This window comes from Scyliorhinus canicula, chromosome 8 (assembly GCF_902713615.1).
Source record: "Scyliorhinus canicula chromosome 8, sScyCan1.1, whole genome shotgun sequence".
In the NCBI taxonomy this organism is placed as follows: domain Eukaryota; kingdom Metazoa; phylum Chordata; class Chondrichthyes; order Carcharhiniformes; family Scyliorhinidae; genus Scyliorhinus; species Scyliorhinus canicula.
The window spans coordinates 155175449-155192623 of record NC_052153.1 but is presented as its reverse complement, the minus strand read 5'-3'; the positions used below and the strand labels follow the sequence as shown (position 1 = coordinate 155192623).

Sequence of the window (17175 nt, the reverse complement as noted above, 5' to 3'; positions counted from 1 at the left end):
GCATGTCCACATGGACTCTTACCAATTTTAACAGATGCATCATAGAAAGCACCCTATCTGGCTGCATCACAGCTTGGTATGGCAACTACCATACCAAGATTGTAAGAAACTGCAGAGTCGTGAACACAGCGCAGTCCATCAAGCGAAACCGCCTCCCACCCATTGACTCTACCTACACCTCTTGCTGCCTTGGAAAGTGGGCAGCATAATCAAAGACCCTTCCCACTGGGATTATTCTCTCTTCCAACCTCTTCCATCAGGCAGACGATAGAAAAGTCTAAATGCGCACTAACAGTTTCAAAAACAGATTCCCCGCTGTTGTCAGACTCCTGAATGACCCTCTTCTGGAATGAACTGGCCTGTCGACCCATTTGCTAAACTGTTAGCACTATTCTCTGTATGCTTCACCCAATGTCTATGTATGTCCGATGTTTGTTTTATCATGCATGGAACGATCTGTCTGGACTGTATGCAGAACACTTATCACTGTAGTTTGGTACACATGACAATGAATCTACATCTCATTGAAATTATAAATTCTGACATGGTTGGACGGACTGGATTCAGGGATGTTGTATCTTCTGGTTGGAGGGTCATGAACAAGGGGTCTCGGTACAAAGGAGGCAATTTAGGACTGAGAAGGCGAAATCTCTTCACTAAGGGTGGTAAACCTGTGGCATTATCTACCACAGAAGGTTGTGGGAGCCAGGTCACTGAACATATTTAAGAAGGAACTAGATTTCTCAACTCTATGGTCCCTGGGTATGGGGAGAGCACGGGAGTATGGCACTGAGATCGAGGATTGGCCATGATGTATGGCCAAATGACCTCCACATTTTTTTTTTGTTCCAAAGGCACAGGTCAGGAGTGTGATGTGATACTCCACCTGCATGGATGCGTGGCAGCTCGACATCACCCAGGACAAAGCCCACTTGATTGGCACCCCATCCACCATCTTAAACATTCACTCCCTCCACTTCTGCTGGCAGCAGTGTGTACCACCTACAAGATACACTGCAATAGCTCACCTAGGCTTATTCAACAGCATCTTGCAAACCCATGATCTCTGCCACCTAAACCACAGACTGGAGATGCAGGGGATCGGCAACATTTTCAAGTTCCTGCCCAAGCCCCATATCATCCTGATTTGGACAATATTGCCGTTTCTTTGCTCTTTTTTTTTTTTTGCAACAGCGCCATGATGCACCTACACCACAAGCTGCAGTGGTTCAAGTCAATGGCTCACCAGCACCGTCTAAAGTCCACTAAGCGACGGGCAATAAATGCTGGTTTGGCCAGTGACTCCCACCCTGTGAATGAATAAATAAGAGAAAAATACTTAATTTTACCCAAAGATACAGCCCCAAAGAATGGCAATCTTTTAAGCTTTTTGTAATTTGTGTGTCTCCCTCAAGACCCTTCATTCATTTTAATTTTCATTCTTTAACTTGGGTGTCGTTTCTTATAAACGATATATTGAACTTGATTTCTTACAATGTGAATATAGATTAATGAGAACGGTTCCAGGTATAAACCTTGTGTAGATTCCATTTCTCTACTCCCAGTCAATGTAAAATAAATAAAATGATGCAACTTTGCATAAATTACTGAGAATAGAGTTCTAGTTGCTTTTCGTGGAGCTCAGCATTACTATTGGCTGTTTCAGAGTCAGTCACTGAGGTGCAAGAGACTGAGTTTCGCCTTTTATTCTAGCTCAGCAGTAGAAAACATTCAGGATTCAACAAAGTTGTTGGCTTATTTGTAGTCTTGAATTCAACAAACAATGCAAGGTGGCAAGTGTTGCCTTATTAGCGATGGAAAGGCACTAAGGTACACAAAAACATCCTCCTGCATTTCACAGGAGTGTTATCAAAATAATTGGCGCCTAGTTACATAAGGAAACCATAGAATGCCTACAGTGCATACGGAGTCCATTTGGCCCATTGGGTCTGCACTGGCCCTTCAAATGAGCACTCTACCCATGTCCACTCTCCGTAACCCCATAACATAACCGGCAGCTCCCTGGACTAAGGGGCAATTTATGATAGCCAATTCACCAAACCTGCACATCTTTGGACTGTGGGAGGAAACCAGAGCACCCGGAGGAAACCCACGCAGACACTGGGAGAACGTATAAACTTCACACAGACAGTGACCGAAGACCAGAATTGAACCAAGGTCCCTGGTGCGGTTAGGCAGCAGTGGTAACCACTGTACCACCGTGCCTTGTATGAATATGTGGGCATATGACTGAAAACTTAATCAGAGGAAGGTTGGCATGCAGGTACAGCAGGCGGTGAGGAAAGCTTATGGCATGTTGGCCTTCATAGCAAATGGATTTAAGTAGGAGGTGGGATGTCTTGCTGCAGTTATACAGCACAATACACCTTGAGTATTGTGTGGAGTTACGGTCTCCTAGTTTGGAGGACATCCTTGCTATTGAGGGTGTCCAGTGAAGGTTCACCAGACTAATTCCCAGGATGGCAGGACTGACATATGAAGAAAGACTGGATCGACTGGGCTGGAACTCACTGGAGTTTAGACGAATGAGTGGGGATCTTGTAGAAACATAATATCCTGATGGGACTGGTCAGGTTAGATGCGGGAAGAATGTTCCTGATGTTGGGGACTACAGCCTAAGAATAAGGGGTAAGCCATTCAGGACTGAGATGAAGAAGAACTTCTTCTCTCAAACTTGTGCAATTCTCTACCACAGAAAGCTGTTGGGGGCCAGTTCATTGGATACATTCAAAAAGGAGGTGGACGTGGCCCTTGGGGCTGAAAGAATCCAGGGGTATGGAGAGAAAGCGGGAGTGGGTACTGAATTTGCATGATCAACCATGATCATATTGAAGGTGGTGTAGGCTCAAAGGGCCGAATGGCCTACACCTGCACCTATTTTTTTTACGTTTCTATGTTTCAAGGCATATCTCAAAGGCAAAGAGATTTATGAAGGGAATTTAAAGAATTAAAGCTTGGACAGCTGAAGGCACAGCCAATGGTGGTGAGATTTGAAATCCGGGATTCTAAAATTGGAGGCCCACAGACATAAAATGGTTGTGGCAGCAGGAGGGTGGGATGTTACATAAATTAGAAGGAGCGAGGCCATGGAGACTTTTGAAACAAGGATATGTATTTTGCAGTCGTGATATTGTCTCACTGGAAACTGATGTTGGTCAGCGTACATGGGGAAATTGGTGAATGAGTCCGTACTGGATCTCTATAGAGCAACCCAGTCAGTCGTTTTTCACACTTCTCTGCAGCCCTGCACGTTTTCCCCTCGCGTGCTGATCCAATTTCCTTTGAAATGGTGCATCATCTCCACTTCCACCGCTCATAAGTTCCAAGTCACTACCAATCACGTATTTTAAAATGTTCATCCTCACATACCCTGCATTTCTCTGTTTAAATCTGTATCCCCTGGTCCTGTTTAATCAGCTAATTTTCATCAGCTTTTCTTTGTCTAACCTAATAGACCCTGCAATTACACCTGACTTCACGTGCCCTGTATGTGCTTTTTGTGCCAAGTCACCTTGGAACAATTCTTCCATTTTCTAGCTGCTTGCAAGCAAGACAAGAGGGCTGTGCAGATGAATCGTTTTCTTACAATTAAGCAAAGTCCAGAGACACACAGACAGTGTACCTTCTGGCCAGGAACTGTCAACTGAATCTGCTGGAGAGAGCTGCACTGGAGAGTCCATAGCAGGGCACAGCAGTGTTAGTGTTAGCTCTGTACAGATCTCCAAGGCCTCTGGTTAACAACCTACAAAGAAGAAACTTAACTCTGGAACAAAGAAGTATAAAGAAGTTTTCTTGAGCCTTAGTTTTGTTAATTGTGCCAGTGCAAATAAGGATTCAAAGCCCAGGGGTAAGCTCGGAAAAACTGGCAAACGAGAAGTTTGAGATTTTTGAATGAAAAGCGGTGGGTGAAAAATTCCTTTTTAGGTTGAGACCCCAGGTCAGTTATTAATTTACAGCTGACTCCAAATGAAAAGACTACGTTGCTATACCTGACCTCTGATAGCACATTAAAAACACGCCAAAAGCCCATGAGGCTGTCAGCATTCTGGAGTAGCATCTCCCAGGTGCTGTTGCTGTTGCCCCCTCAGCCTACATGTGAGGTTTTTCCATTATCATGTAGATGGCACAATGAAACTGGTTGTAGGCTGCACCTGATGAGCGCATTTCCCCCTCCTCCTGTGAAGCTGGTTAGAGTGAGATTGTAAGCACCAATCAAGCTCCCCTTTTCGCATTAAAGGTAAGTGTGGCATGAGTCATGTAGGTCATCCAGCGTGGGTTGGCCAGTTGGCAAAAGTTGGTCCCGAGGGGAGAAAAGGTTTGAAAAAGACTGCTATAAAGCAGTATGGTTGTAAATTTCAGGCATTACAGGAAGGTTGACGAGATGTGATCGATCAATTGGGAAATACTGTGGATAGACAGTTCAACTTTTGGCAAGTATAAAAATTGGGCAGTAACAAGTTGTTTGACTGTGGAAAACTATTATTCAGTATGTATAACAGATGACTGACTTCTGGCACTGCACATTTTATGCTTTTGCTAAATTCCATCCTGTGATAGAGTGCAAAGAATGGTAATGGTGATTTGTCTGGTTTTGAAAACATTTTTGAAATTATACCGCCAGAAACCAAAAATTATGAAATGATTTACCATAGCAACACCTGTGATGTCTGAGAAGATTAAAATTTACTAAAATTAACCAATGTAGGATAGTCTGTTGACTTTAAAGTTAAAATCAAACCATAAAATGCTGGAAATACTCCGATCACGCAGCATCTTTGGAGGTAGAAGCAAGAGATGCCATTGACCTGACACATTCCAATTCTTTCTTCACAGATATTTTCCCGACTGAGTATTTCCACCATCTACAGTATTATGCTTTCATATTTAAATTTAATTCTGTTGAGCTGTTTCTATCCTGAGTGCATCAGATGTAGTTATTTTGAAGAAATAAGTTGTTTTGTTTTTAGTGCTAAATATGTTTCTTTCTTCCTGTAAGGATGAGTACGAAGAGCTCTTGCGTTATGCAGTAGTAACTCCAAAGTGGGATTCTGGTGGCCCCAAACCATTACATTGCAGAACAAAACTTGTAACAGGTGACAAAGGTTCAAGTACAATGGCGGGTGACCAATCTTCTCAGCATTTTGCAGGTGAAGATGTTTAAAATAAATACAGTCCTAGCACTTGTACAACCTTCCTTTTGAAACTGCACCAAGTAAATAAAATTTATATACTTGGTACAAATTTTTGCTCTTTTTCATAATCATTGTTAGAAACTTGATGTTAACAATCTACAGTCTTAACTTCAACCTTCACTTAGGCATGTAGGTGTCCGTCTGGCTCAGTGGTATCGCTCTCAGAAGGTTGAGTTTGAGCTCCTCCAGAGACTTGAACTTAATCTGGACAGACACAAATTTAACAAAAATCTGCTGTACTGTCCAAATGACAGTACAGAAGTCTATTGACTGAGTTTTGGTCAACCATAAACATAGTGTAAATTCCCCAGATGTGTTCCATCTGGGTATTTCCATACAAAAGGGAGACTCCATCCATTGTTATTCAATTATGAAGGATTGAGATTCTTCTGAGTCTATGTAGAAATTTCCAAAGTTACCTCCAGCAGTCTTGGTTGTGTACATTCTTAAATAAAAGATAGTTCCAGAAAATTATGTACTGAATGCAGTCCATGTTTAAAGGTATAATTAAGACTTGCCTTCACTGTGCATGACAAGTGACACAATTTAAAGAGCAGCTGAATTCTCTTGGTTTCTGGGCTACTTTTTCTCTGTCAACCAATATTATTCACTGCAGATTATCTGTGAAGTTGCTCTAGAACCTGACTTGACTCTGGTTGCCCAGTTTTTCTGTATTGCAATGGACATTCCCCCACATCAAAAGTGTGGGATAGAATGCAAGGTGCTATGTAAATGCATGTTATTTCTGTCTCTCAGACAACATTTGCCATTGTACAGTGAATGAGGAGAAATTACCTCGGGAGTGCTGTTCTTAAGAAACAATCCTACATGAGCAATTATTTTTGACACATCTTGGGAGTTTGGGTTTGTTGGGGAAAGGATTCATCAATGTTCACAAATCCAGCCAAGTCTGAAAGTTAGTGATTGCCTCCTGAATCATACATTATTCATACTCCATGCATATCATTTTTGAGTTAATTGATTTCATTTTCCATCCTTTGTGGTTTTGTATTGCTGAAGCAACAAAGGGAAAAACAATTGCAAGCTGCTTCTACTACCTAAATATCTTCTCCTTCCTTGTTGTGAGGGAGAGCAGAAAGACGAGAGTGTACATCTGACTGAAGTGTCTCTTAGCATTGATGCTGGATTGAATTTCTTTTCAACAACAACGATTACCATCTGTAGGCATAGTGTAACATGTTTAAAAGGACAAATATAAATAAATTCTCCAGGGGCTAGTTTGTGTACCAGCCTCCCCGAACAGGCGCCGGAATATGGCGACTAGGGGCTTTTCACAGTAACTTCATTGAAGCCCACTTGTGACAATAAGTGATTATTATTATTGTTATTATTAATTGGAATGAGAAACTGATCTTTTGAGTTTACCTTAACTATATAAACATTTTCCAGAATGGCAATAGTGTGGAAGTCATCTGTTGTATCGGTAAATTCACTTATGATATGTAGATCATAAATGTAATCTTTAATGCTTACAGAACCGATGAGCACCTACTGCTGTGCCGTTAGCTTGACTGGGCACGTTTCCTACACATTTATGTCATACCCAGAGTTCTGCTTTTAGAGCTGTTTATTTAGCTTTGAGCCTGTCCAAGCTACCTTATTTTTTCTTAAAAATCTTTTTATTGGCATTTCCCATATTTATAAACAGTTGTATGTATGCACATCGCATTTTTCTCACCCGCGCTAATATTATACAGAGAGGTTTAGTTTGACCTGGTTTAACTGACCCTACGTGCATTAAGTTGCCTTCTGGATCGGTCTATGGTTCCTCCCCCTTCCCCGTTGCGCGCCCCCCCCCCCCCCCCCCCCCCCCCCCCCCGGCTTCGGCTGTGCTTTTCTTTTATGTTCCGGACAGAAAGGGGGGAGGGGCTCGTCTCTCGTGGCTTCCCCACCTGGCTTTCCCCCCCCCCCGCCGGCTGGTTGCGCAGCCTTTTGGTACCTCATTTATCTTGGGTGTTTTTAAAAAAATTCTTATTAGGTCACTCCTCGTTGCTGGCCTCGAACAGGTTTTGGAACAGACCGACAAACTGCCCCCAAAAATCCAGGAAGCCTTCTGTCTGACCCTCGGGTGGCGTACTTAATCTTCTCCAGGTGGAGAAATTCCGCAAGGTCAGCGAGCCAGTCTGCATCTGGAGGTGGTACTGCTGATCGCCAGCCGAGCAGGATTCTACGGCGTACGATTAGGGAAGCGAAAGCAAGGGTGTTGGCCCCCTTCCCCCTGTGTAACTCTGGCTGCTCCGATACCCCGAAGATTGCCACTATTGGGCATGGTTTCACCCTCTCAACCACAACCCTGGACATTGCCTCGGAGAAGGCTGTCCAGAACCCAGCAAGCTTGGGGCAAGCCCAAAACATGTGGTGTGGTTGGCCGGGCCCTTCTGGCACTGCTCACATTTGTCCTCCACCTCGGGGAAGAACCTGCCCATTTGGGTTCTGGTCATGTGCGCTCTGTGCACCACTTTAAGCTGCATTACGCTTAGTCTTGTGCAGGAGGGGGTGGAGTTCACCCTGCTCAGTGCTTCACTCCAGATTCCCCATCCTACCTCTGTCCCCAGTTCAGCCTCTCATTTTTGTCCGGTCTCGTCCAGTGGAGTCCGGGCTCTGTCCAGTAGCTGTCTGTATATTGTCCCACATAGCCCCCCCCCCCCTCTCGTTGCTTGTGCCTGGTCAGGTCCTCTAGTATTGTGGTTTCTGGGGTCCCAGGGTACCCTACTGTCTCTTTGCGGAGGAGGTGTTTTATTTGGAGGTGTTGCATTTCCTGTCCTTTTGCTAGCCTCCACTTCCTCGTCAGTTCGACTAGTGGCGCCAGCCTGTGCCCTACGTAGAAGTTCCCGACCGTCAATGTGCCCCTGTCCCGCCTCCATCTTTTGAAGGTGGTATCCAGCATAGCTGGGGGGAATCTGTGATTGGTGCATATGGGAGCCGTGGGGGACATTTTGTCTATCCCGAAGTGTTGTCTCGGCTAGGTCCACATTCTCAGCGTGGCCGCTACCACTGTGTATCTTGTTGAGGATGGGAGTGCTGCTGTGGCCAGGGCTCGGGGGGTCGTTCCTTTACAGGAAGCCTCCTCCATTTGTACCCAATCTGTGTCGGGTTCTTGTACCCATCCCCACGCACGCACACACACACACACACACTCCCTCGCCCGTGTCGGTTCACTGAGAATGCCTCACTTTTATGTTTGTAGCCCGAGAAGGTTCCAAACTCTTTCAGTATTTGCAGTATTGCCTTCTGTCCCTCCTGTGGCTTTGAGACATAGAGGTCATCTGCATAGAGTGAGACTCTGTGTTCTCTGTCTCCTCTCCGGATTCCCTTCCAGCATTTTGCGTCCTGCAGGGCTATCGCCAGGGGTTCGATCGCTAGTGCGAACAAGAGTGGGGACAGGGGGCAGCTCTGCCTTCCTCTCTGCAGCTGGAAGTATTCAGAGCTGGTGTTAGTTCGGAAGCTCGCTTTGGGAGCGTTGTATAGGAGCCTCACCCAGGCGGTGAACCCCGCTCCAAGCCCAAACATCCCAGTACCTTGAGGAGGTATTTCCATTCGACTCTGTCGGAGGCCTTTTCTGCGTCCAGGGAGACGATCACCTCTAGTGTTCTCTCCCCGGAGGGGGTCATAATTACGTTTAGCAGCCGCCTGATGTTCGCTGTGAGCCACCTACCCTTGACAAAGCCCGTTTGGTCCTCTGAGACCATCTCTGGTACACAACCCTCCAGCCTTTTGGTCAGGACCGTTGCGAGTATTTTCACATCCATGTTCAGCAGTGAAATGGGTCTGTACGATCCACATTCTGTCAGGTCTTTAACTTTTTTGGGTATCAGTGAAATTGTGGTCTGCGCTAGAGTGGGGGGCAGGGTGCCCCTTGCCAGTGAGTCCATGAACATGTCCCTTAAGTATGGGCCAGGACTGGTGCAAATCTTTTTGTCGAAGACCACTGGGAGCCCGTCTGGTCCCGGTGCCTTCCGCACCTGCATGGAGCTGATGCTCTCCATGATTTCTCCCAGGTCCATTGGTGCTTCCAGCTCTCTCTCCAGCTCTCTAGGAATTGTTTCATCCCTGTTGGCGGGCTTCCGGAGGCATACAGTCTCGGTAGAAAGTCCCAAATGCCAGATTGACCTCCTTTGGTTCTGTTACCAGTCTGCATCTGCTATCCTTTACCTGCGCTATTTCTCTTATGGCTGCCTGCTTTCTTAGCTGTTGAGCCAATAGGCAGCCAGCCTCGTCTCCATGTCCGTAGAAGGTACCCCCCTATGTCTGGCGGAGTTGGTACACTGCTTGGATTGGATTGGATTTGTTTATTGTCACATGTACTGAGGTACAGTGAAAAGTATTTTTCTGCGAGCAGCTCAACAGATCATTAAGTACGTGGGAAGGAGGGCAGCACGGTGGCCTAGTGGTTAGCATAACCGCCTCACGGCGCTGAGGTCCCAGGTTCGATCCCGGCTCTGGGTCACTGTCCGTGTGGAGTTTTCACGTTCTCCCCGTGTCTGCGTGGGTTTCGCCCCCACAACCCAAAAATGTGCAGAGTAGGTGGATTGGCCATGCTAAATTGCCCCTTAATTGGAAAAAATAATTGGCTAATCTAAATTAAAAAAAAAGAATTTAAAAAAAAAAAAAAAAAAAAAAGTACGTGGGAAGGAAAGGGAATAAAAGAAAATACATAATAGGGCAACGCAAGGTATACAGTGTAACTACATAAGCACCAGCATCGGGTGAAGCAGATAGGGGTGTAGTGTTAATGAGGTCCGTCCATAAGAGGGACGTTTAGGAGTCTGGTAACAGCGGGGAAGAAACTGTTTTTGTATCTGTTCGTGCGTGTTCTCAGACTTTTGTATCTCCTGCCCGATGGAAGTAGTTGGAAGAGTGAGTAAGCTGGGTGGGAGGGGTCTTTGATTATGCTGCCTGCTTTCCCCAGGCAGCGGGAGGTGTAAATGGAGTCAATGGGTGGGAGGCAGGTTTGTGTGATGGACTGGGCGGTGTTCACGACTCTGAAGTCTCTTGCGGTCCTGGGCCAAACAGTTGCCATACCAGGCTGTGATACAGCCAGATAGGATGCTTTCAATGGTGCATCTGTAAAAGTTGGTACGGGTTAATATGGACATGCCGAATTTCCTCAGTTTCCTGAGGAAGTATAGGCGCTATCGTGCTTTCTTGGTGGTAGCGTTGACGTGGGTGAACCAGGACAGATTTTTGGAGATGTGCACCCCTAGGAATTTGAAACTGCTAACCATCTCCACCTCGGCTCCGTTGATGCTGACAGGGGTGTGTACAGTATTTTGCTTCCTGAAGTCAATGACCAGCTCTTTATTTTTGCTGGCATTGAGGGAGAGATTGTTGTCGCTGCACCACTCCACTAGGTTCTCTACCTCCCTCCTGTATTCTGACTTGTCGTTATTCGAGATCCGGTCCACTATGGTTGTATCGTCAGCAAACTTGTAGACGGAGTTGGAACCAAATTTTGCCACGCAGTTGTGTGTGTACAGGGAGTAGAGTAGTGGGCTAAGTACACAGCCTTGCGGGGCCCCGGTATTGCGTACTATTGTGGAGAAAGTGTTGTTCATTCTGGATGGTACGTTAAAGTCCATTTGCAGCTTTTTTTTTTCTCCACCAGCAGCTCAATGATCAGGGCTTCGGAGTATTTTCTGTCGATTTCAAGGATGGAGTCCACCAGTTGTTGCCTGGCCACCCTCTCTTCCCTATCTCTGCTTGCCTTGTAGGCTACGATCTCTCTAATCACTGTCTTCAGTGCCTCGCAGAACGTGGAGGGTGAGACCTCCCCGTTTTGGTTGTTATAACTTAGTCGCCTGTGGCCCGCGATGTTTGAGTGTGGTCGAAGATAACGATAAGCTATCTTTGCTAATGAACCATAAATGAGAGTTTTCATCCCATTAATCTTTTTTTATTTTTTTCTTGCAAGCTATCTGCTAAAATATCTTATTAGAAGTGGGAATTGTTTGATTAGATATTGTGTTCTCTTCTGTTGTGAGCTTTTAACTAAAATTTTCCAGTCATAAATGAAATGAAAATCGCTTATTGTCATAAGTAGGCTTCAAATGAAGTTACTGTGAAAAGCCCCTAGTCGCCACATTTTGGCGCCTGTTCGGGGAGGCTGGTACGGGAATTGAACCGTGCTGCTGGCCTGCCTTGGTCTGCTTTCAAAGCCAGCGATTTAGCCCTGTGCTAGACAGCCCCAATGTAAGCTTTTTCCAGAAGGCCTTTGACAAGATGCTGCGTAGGAGCCTGTTAAGAGCCCATGGTGTTAAGGGTAAGATCCTGGTATGGATAGAGGATTGGCTGATTGGCAGAGAATGGGGATAAAAGAGTATTTTTCAGGATGGCAGCTGGTGACTAGCGTTGTGCCTCGGGTCGGTGTTGGGACCACAACTTTTCACAATGTACATTAACAGTCTGGAAGAAGGAACTGGGGGCACCGTTGCTAAGTTTGCAGATGAGACAAAGATATGCAGAAGGACAGGTGGTATTGAGGTAGCGGGGGGGGGGGGGGGGGGGGGGTGCAGAAGGTCTTGGACCAGGCTAGGGGAGTGTACAATGAAGTAGCAGGTAGAATACAATGTGGAAAAGTGTGGGGTTATACACTTTGGTAGGATGAATGGAGGCATAGACTATTTTCTAAATGGAAAAGGCTTGGGAAATCGAGCGCAAAAGGGACTTGGGGAGACCTAGTTCAAGGTTAATGTGCAGTCAGTTAAGTTTAGTCAGCAGTTAAGAAGCCAAATGCAATGTTAGCATTCATTTCGAAGGCTAGAATACAAGAGCCCTCTTAAGTTTATATAAGGTTCTAGTCGGACCCTATTTGGAGTATTGTGAGCTGTTTTGGGCCCCGTACCTGAGGAAGGATGTGCTGGCCTTGGAAAGGGTCCAGAGGAGGTTCACAAGAATAATCCTTGGAATGAAGAGCTTGTCATATGAGGAGCGGTTGAGGACTCTGGGTCTGTACACTTTGCAGCTTAGAAAGATGAGGGGGGGATCTTATTGAAATTTACAGAATACTGAGAGGCCAGATAGAGTGAACATGGTGAGGATGTTTCCACTCGGAGGAAATTTACAATGTAACATTTTTGTTTGCATAATTGTTGCTATATTGATTACCGTTTGTATGGTAACAGCGTGGTTACTATTTCACTTGCAATGTTTTTGATTAATCTAATGTATCATCTTTAGAAAACAAATATTGAGTTCCAGTTGAACAGATACTGGCATCCTTGGTATTCATAAATGAATATCACCTGTCATCTGTGTAGGTATCAGACTGTTTAAACGTCTTGGAAGAATGTCTTGAACAGCTTCTCATTGTATTTGTCCATCATTCATGAAACTGTTCAGGTCAATTCTTCATCCTCATTGCCACCCACCCAAGCTAACATTTATAAATAAGGAACATTAATGATCATTCCTGTGACTGCCTCCATACTGCAGCCATTGCTTCTAGCTACCATTGGAAAAGCTCTCACTGAATTTTGCATTTCCCTTGGGTTCTTTGCTTCCCTGCCTGCTAATCGGGTAGCCTCTTAGTTCTTGTCATCTCTTCTTTCATGGAATCCTAGAATCCCTACAGTGCAGAAGTAGGTCATTTGAGTCTGCATAGACCCTCAAAGACCACCCTGCCTAGGCCCAGCCCCCTGCCCTATCTCCATAACCCCACCTAACCTGCACACCTTTGGACACCTATGGGGCAATTTAGCAATCCAAAATGGTCTCTCCTCCTAATCTGCACACATGTGGGAGAAAACCGGAACAGCCAGAGGAAATCCATGCAGGCACTGGGAGATAGGAAAATTTACGCGGATCAGGCCTGAATTGAACCTGGGACCCTGGTGCTGTGAGGCAGCAGTGCTAACCATTGCCACCGTGCTGTCCATTTCAAAATGAAAGACAATGCTACTTCTCTTCACCTACCCTTGAGAACCACACACACTCTCTTCAGTGTTGAGTTGAAAAAGTGTTGCGTTTATGTCGTTTTCAGAACCACAGAACTTCCCAAATGCTTTACAGCCAATGCTACCACTTTATTGTACGATGGGTTTGGCCTTATAAGGAATAGAACACGAGATCTTGGGTTCCACTATTATGTCTCTTTTTGAAGAACCTTCTTTTAACCTACTTGTGTTATATTCCCTGAAGTTCTACAATCACTTTACCAAAAAGACTAGTGAATGCATACTATCTAAGAATTAACAGATTAATTTATGTTCAAGCAGGCAGGATTTCAGAAGAAAGGCATGAAAATCCTGTAAGACCGCAGACTGCAGGCACAGCAATGACCCCAGACAAACCTGATTCAGCAACACCAGGAAAAACGCCGCAAGGTATATATTCAATAGAAAATTATGCAATGCACTGGGGTAAAAACCGGGGATTGGGGTTAACTGGATACCCTCTAGGGGCTGCCACGTAATTTAGGCTGAATGACTTGCTCTTGTGCTGTGCTATATCAGTTCTCAAGGTAGAGCTCTGGTGTAATCATAGTACTTGAAATATTACTGTTGACTTGTTTGCAAAAATATAATTAACTTTTGAGGCAGTGGGAGTTGAAGCTTGTTTTGAAGGCTTTGGAAAACCTGTTACAGGTTGACAATCCCTTAACTGAAATTCAAAAACCTCTGAAATCCACACACTTTTTTTTTCAAGCGCTGACGTGACATCACACGTAGGAAATTCCACAAAGCTCTGTAGTACAAAACATATTCTGTCCTCTCGAACATTACATTCTGAAATATGAAAAATTCCAAAACCCGATACACACTCAGCCGCAAGCATTTTGGATAAAGGATGCTCAACCGGTATGTTTTAAAGTGTTGTGGTTGGCTCAACACGGTTTTTTTTTTTTTTGTTAAACTTGCACTTTCAGGATTGTTTATTACCGTAAGTTATCACAAGTTGATAATTTTAAATATTCTAAGCCTGTTTTGTTTTTCTTTAGTTTAACCCCCAAAATATTTGACAAAGTTGCAGATGTTAAACAGAAGAGGTTTCAAACACTTTTATATACAGGCTGAAAATCCCTTATCTAAAATGCTTGGGGCCACTTGTAGTTTTGGTAGCATTGATTGAGGGTTGAATGTTGGACAGAACTTTGGAAGAAGTCCAGCATCTCTTCAAATTGTGAAATTTTTTTTTAACTGTATTATCACACAAGCTTGACAATCCATTTCTGGTATCTGTACTGCCCTGGAATGTTACTGATATGGGACTGAAAATCAACATCTTGTCCAACCAAGAGTGCTGCTAACTGAGCCATTCTAATGGTTGTAGGGTTAATGAATTTTTAGTGGCTTTCTATTTAAAAAATTATTTTTATTGGCATTTCAATTTTACACAGTGAAACTGTGTCCGACATTTGCAATTTGTACAGTTCTTATGTACATATATACTTTCTTGACATAACCTTCTCTCTTTCCCCCCCCCGCCCCCTTTCCCCTCTTCCCCCCCCCCCCCCCCCCCCCCCCCCCCCCCCCCTTCCCCCTACCTCCCTCCCTGACTCCTCCTTCGTACCCTCCTCTTCCGCTCTGGGTGTTCTATTGCTAAGCTCCTATTTTCCCCTTCGCCCTCCTTTTGTGGTTATTGTTGCAGGCCTTGTGGGTTGGGGGGAGGGGGGAGGGCATCCTGCCCCTTCTTCTCCTCCCTCCCCCTTCTTCTCCTCCTCCCTCCCCCTCTTCCATGCCTCTTCCTGTGGTTCCCCTAAGTGTCCTGCTGATTTCCTCCACACTTCACTTTTTGTACCTCTTAGTGTTGTGTGTTTTTGTCTGCTCTCCCCGTGTCTCCCTCTTTCCCTAATCTCTGTTGGCCTCGAACAGGTCTTGGAACAGGCTGACAAATTGCCCCCATGCTTACGGTACTGCTTTGCAGTGTGCCAAATTTCTGAATTTTGGAAGCAAAAGTTGTTTGCCTCTCCAAGCAGTGCTGTTTTGAAAATTGGAAATGTGTCCGTTTATGCAGCATAAAAGCAGTAAACTGGGACTTGTGGTGACGGATGTGCTGAGTAGTCACACATATGGAGGCTCTCCTCCATAAGACACAAAATGGGCACTGACTGAATTCAGCCTGCAAAATCTGATTAAAACGTCCCTTCGTCCCCAATGATAACATAGACGATGAAAATAACTTCCCCAAACTGCCGAAGATTGACGGGGCTCACAGGTCGCTCCGAACAAAGCCCAAGGTCATCAGGGGATTGAACAGCCTAGTAGTGCAAAGATCTAGAGTCTTCACCTAAAAAGTATGAAAGCAGAGATAGTCTTCCTCCAAGTGACACACCTGAGGGAAAAGGACCGACAGCGGATAAGGAAGGGTTGGGTGGGACAGACCTAACATCCCTGCTATGGGACAAGAGCCACAGCGTTAGCTTTATTGATAAGTGAGAGGACTGTGTTTACTGCGACTAGGATGGTTACGCACCCAGGGGACGGTACATCATGGTCAGCGGTGCCCTGGTCAACATGAATGTCCCAACTAGGACGACATGGACATTGTTTAAAAAAAAAGACCATGGTGAAATCCCTGACGTAGATGCGCACCAACGGATCATGGGATGAGGCTTGACTTTAACTGTGTACAAGACCCACTGACGGACAGGTCGAAGCCCAGAATGGGGAAAATGATAGGCATGGTTAGGGAACTGGGAACATTTATGCAACAGCTGGGGACGGTGGGCCCATGGCAATTCATGCATCCCAGTGAGATACAATTCTCATTTTTCTCGCCAGCACACAAGATCCAAACCTGTATTGGCTTCTTTGTATTGGGGAAATCGGTGCTTCCAGAGATGGTCAGAGCGGAATAATCTTTATTGGTGTCACAAGTAGGCTTACGTTAGCACTGCAGTGAAGTTACTGTGAAAATGCCCTAGTCGCTACACTATGGTGCTGGCTCAGATACACTGAGGGAGAATTCAGAATGTCCAATTCCCCTAACAAGCGGGACTTGTGGGAGGAAACCCATGCAGACAGTGGGAGAACGTACACACTCTGCACAGACAGTGACCCAAGCCGGGAATCGAACCAGAGTCCCTGGTGCTGTGAAACAGTGCTAGGAATACTCTGCAATTGTAATTTCCAATCAAGCTCCACGTACACGGATGTGAGGTTAGAGAGGGGCCGTGCTCAATGCCCCACCTGAAGGTTGGACACTCTGGGCCGACAAGGTCTTCAGCCAGAAAACATCATAGGCCATAGGCGAGTACGTTACTAACAACCGGAACAGGGAAGTCTCCCTGAAGGCTGTAATTAGGGGGGGAATTATCGCCTATGAGGCTTACCGAAATGTGGAAGAGAGGGCAACTGGGCAACAACTGATCAACTCCATTAGGCAGGTCGGCAGATAGTATTCCGAGGCCCCAACCGTAGAGCTCCTGGAAGAGAAGAAAAAGCTACAAATGGACTGCTGTCCACCAGGAAAGCAGTGTACTAACTCTGCCAGACACTGGAGACATTTTACACGCATGGAGACGAGGCTAGCCGCCTGCTGGCTCACCAGCTGAGAAAATCGGCAGCTACGAGGGAAATAGCCCAGGTAAAGGATAGCAGAGGCAGACTGGTAGCCTAACCAAAAAATGTCAACAAAACATTTGCGGCTTTCACCAGGGACTGTACATCTCCGAAATCCTGACGGGGACTCGGGGATGAAACAGTTTGACAGACTGGATATGCCAGTCGTGGGGGAACGACAGAGGGAGGGAGCTGGAAGCACCATCATGACTGGGAGAGGTCATGGAGAGGATCAACTCCTTGCAGGCGGGCCCTGGCGGACTTCTACAAAACGGCACTGACCCGCACCTCCAGGAGATGTTCGCAGACTTGCTGGTGAGGGGCACTAGTCCTCCAATACTAACACAGGCCACCATATCACTGATGCCCAAAAGAGACAGACCCAATGGAATGCAGATCATACAGACCCATTTCGCTGTTCAATGTAGACTCGAAAATACTCA

The 17175-nt window shown here is 45.6% G+C and overlaps 1 protein-coding gene across 6 annotated transcripts in view; it reads left to right on the top strand.

Annotated features, from left to right (window-relative positions):
• The window catches only part of poc5 (POC5 centriolar protein homolog (Chlamydomonas)), a 128918-nt gene that overhangs the window by 25754 nt on the left and 85989 nt on the right, over positions 1 to 17175 (top strand). For 3 of the 6 annotated variants that reach the window (XM_038805513.1, XM_038805512.1, XM_038805510.1), the window contains exons 3-4: positions 5018 to 5168; positions 13445 to 13555. In XM_038805513.1, coding sequence (XP_038661441.1) covers positions 5018 to 5168; positions 13445 to 13555 — 262 coding nt within the window. The remainder of the gene's footprint in view (positions 1 to 5017; positions 5169 to 13444; positions 13556 to 17175) is intronic. The other 3 variants (XM_038805511.1, XM_038805514.1, XM_038805515.1) reach the window with 3 other exon arrangements.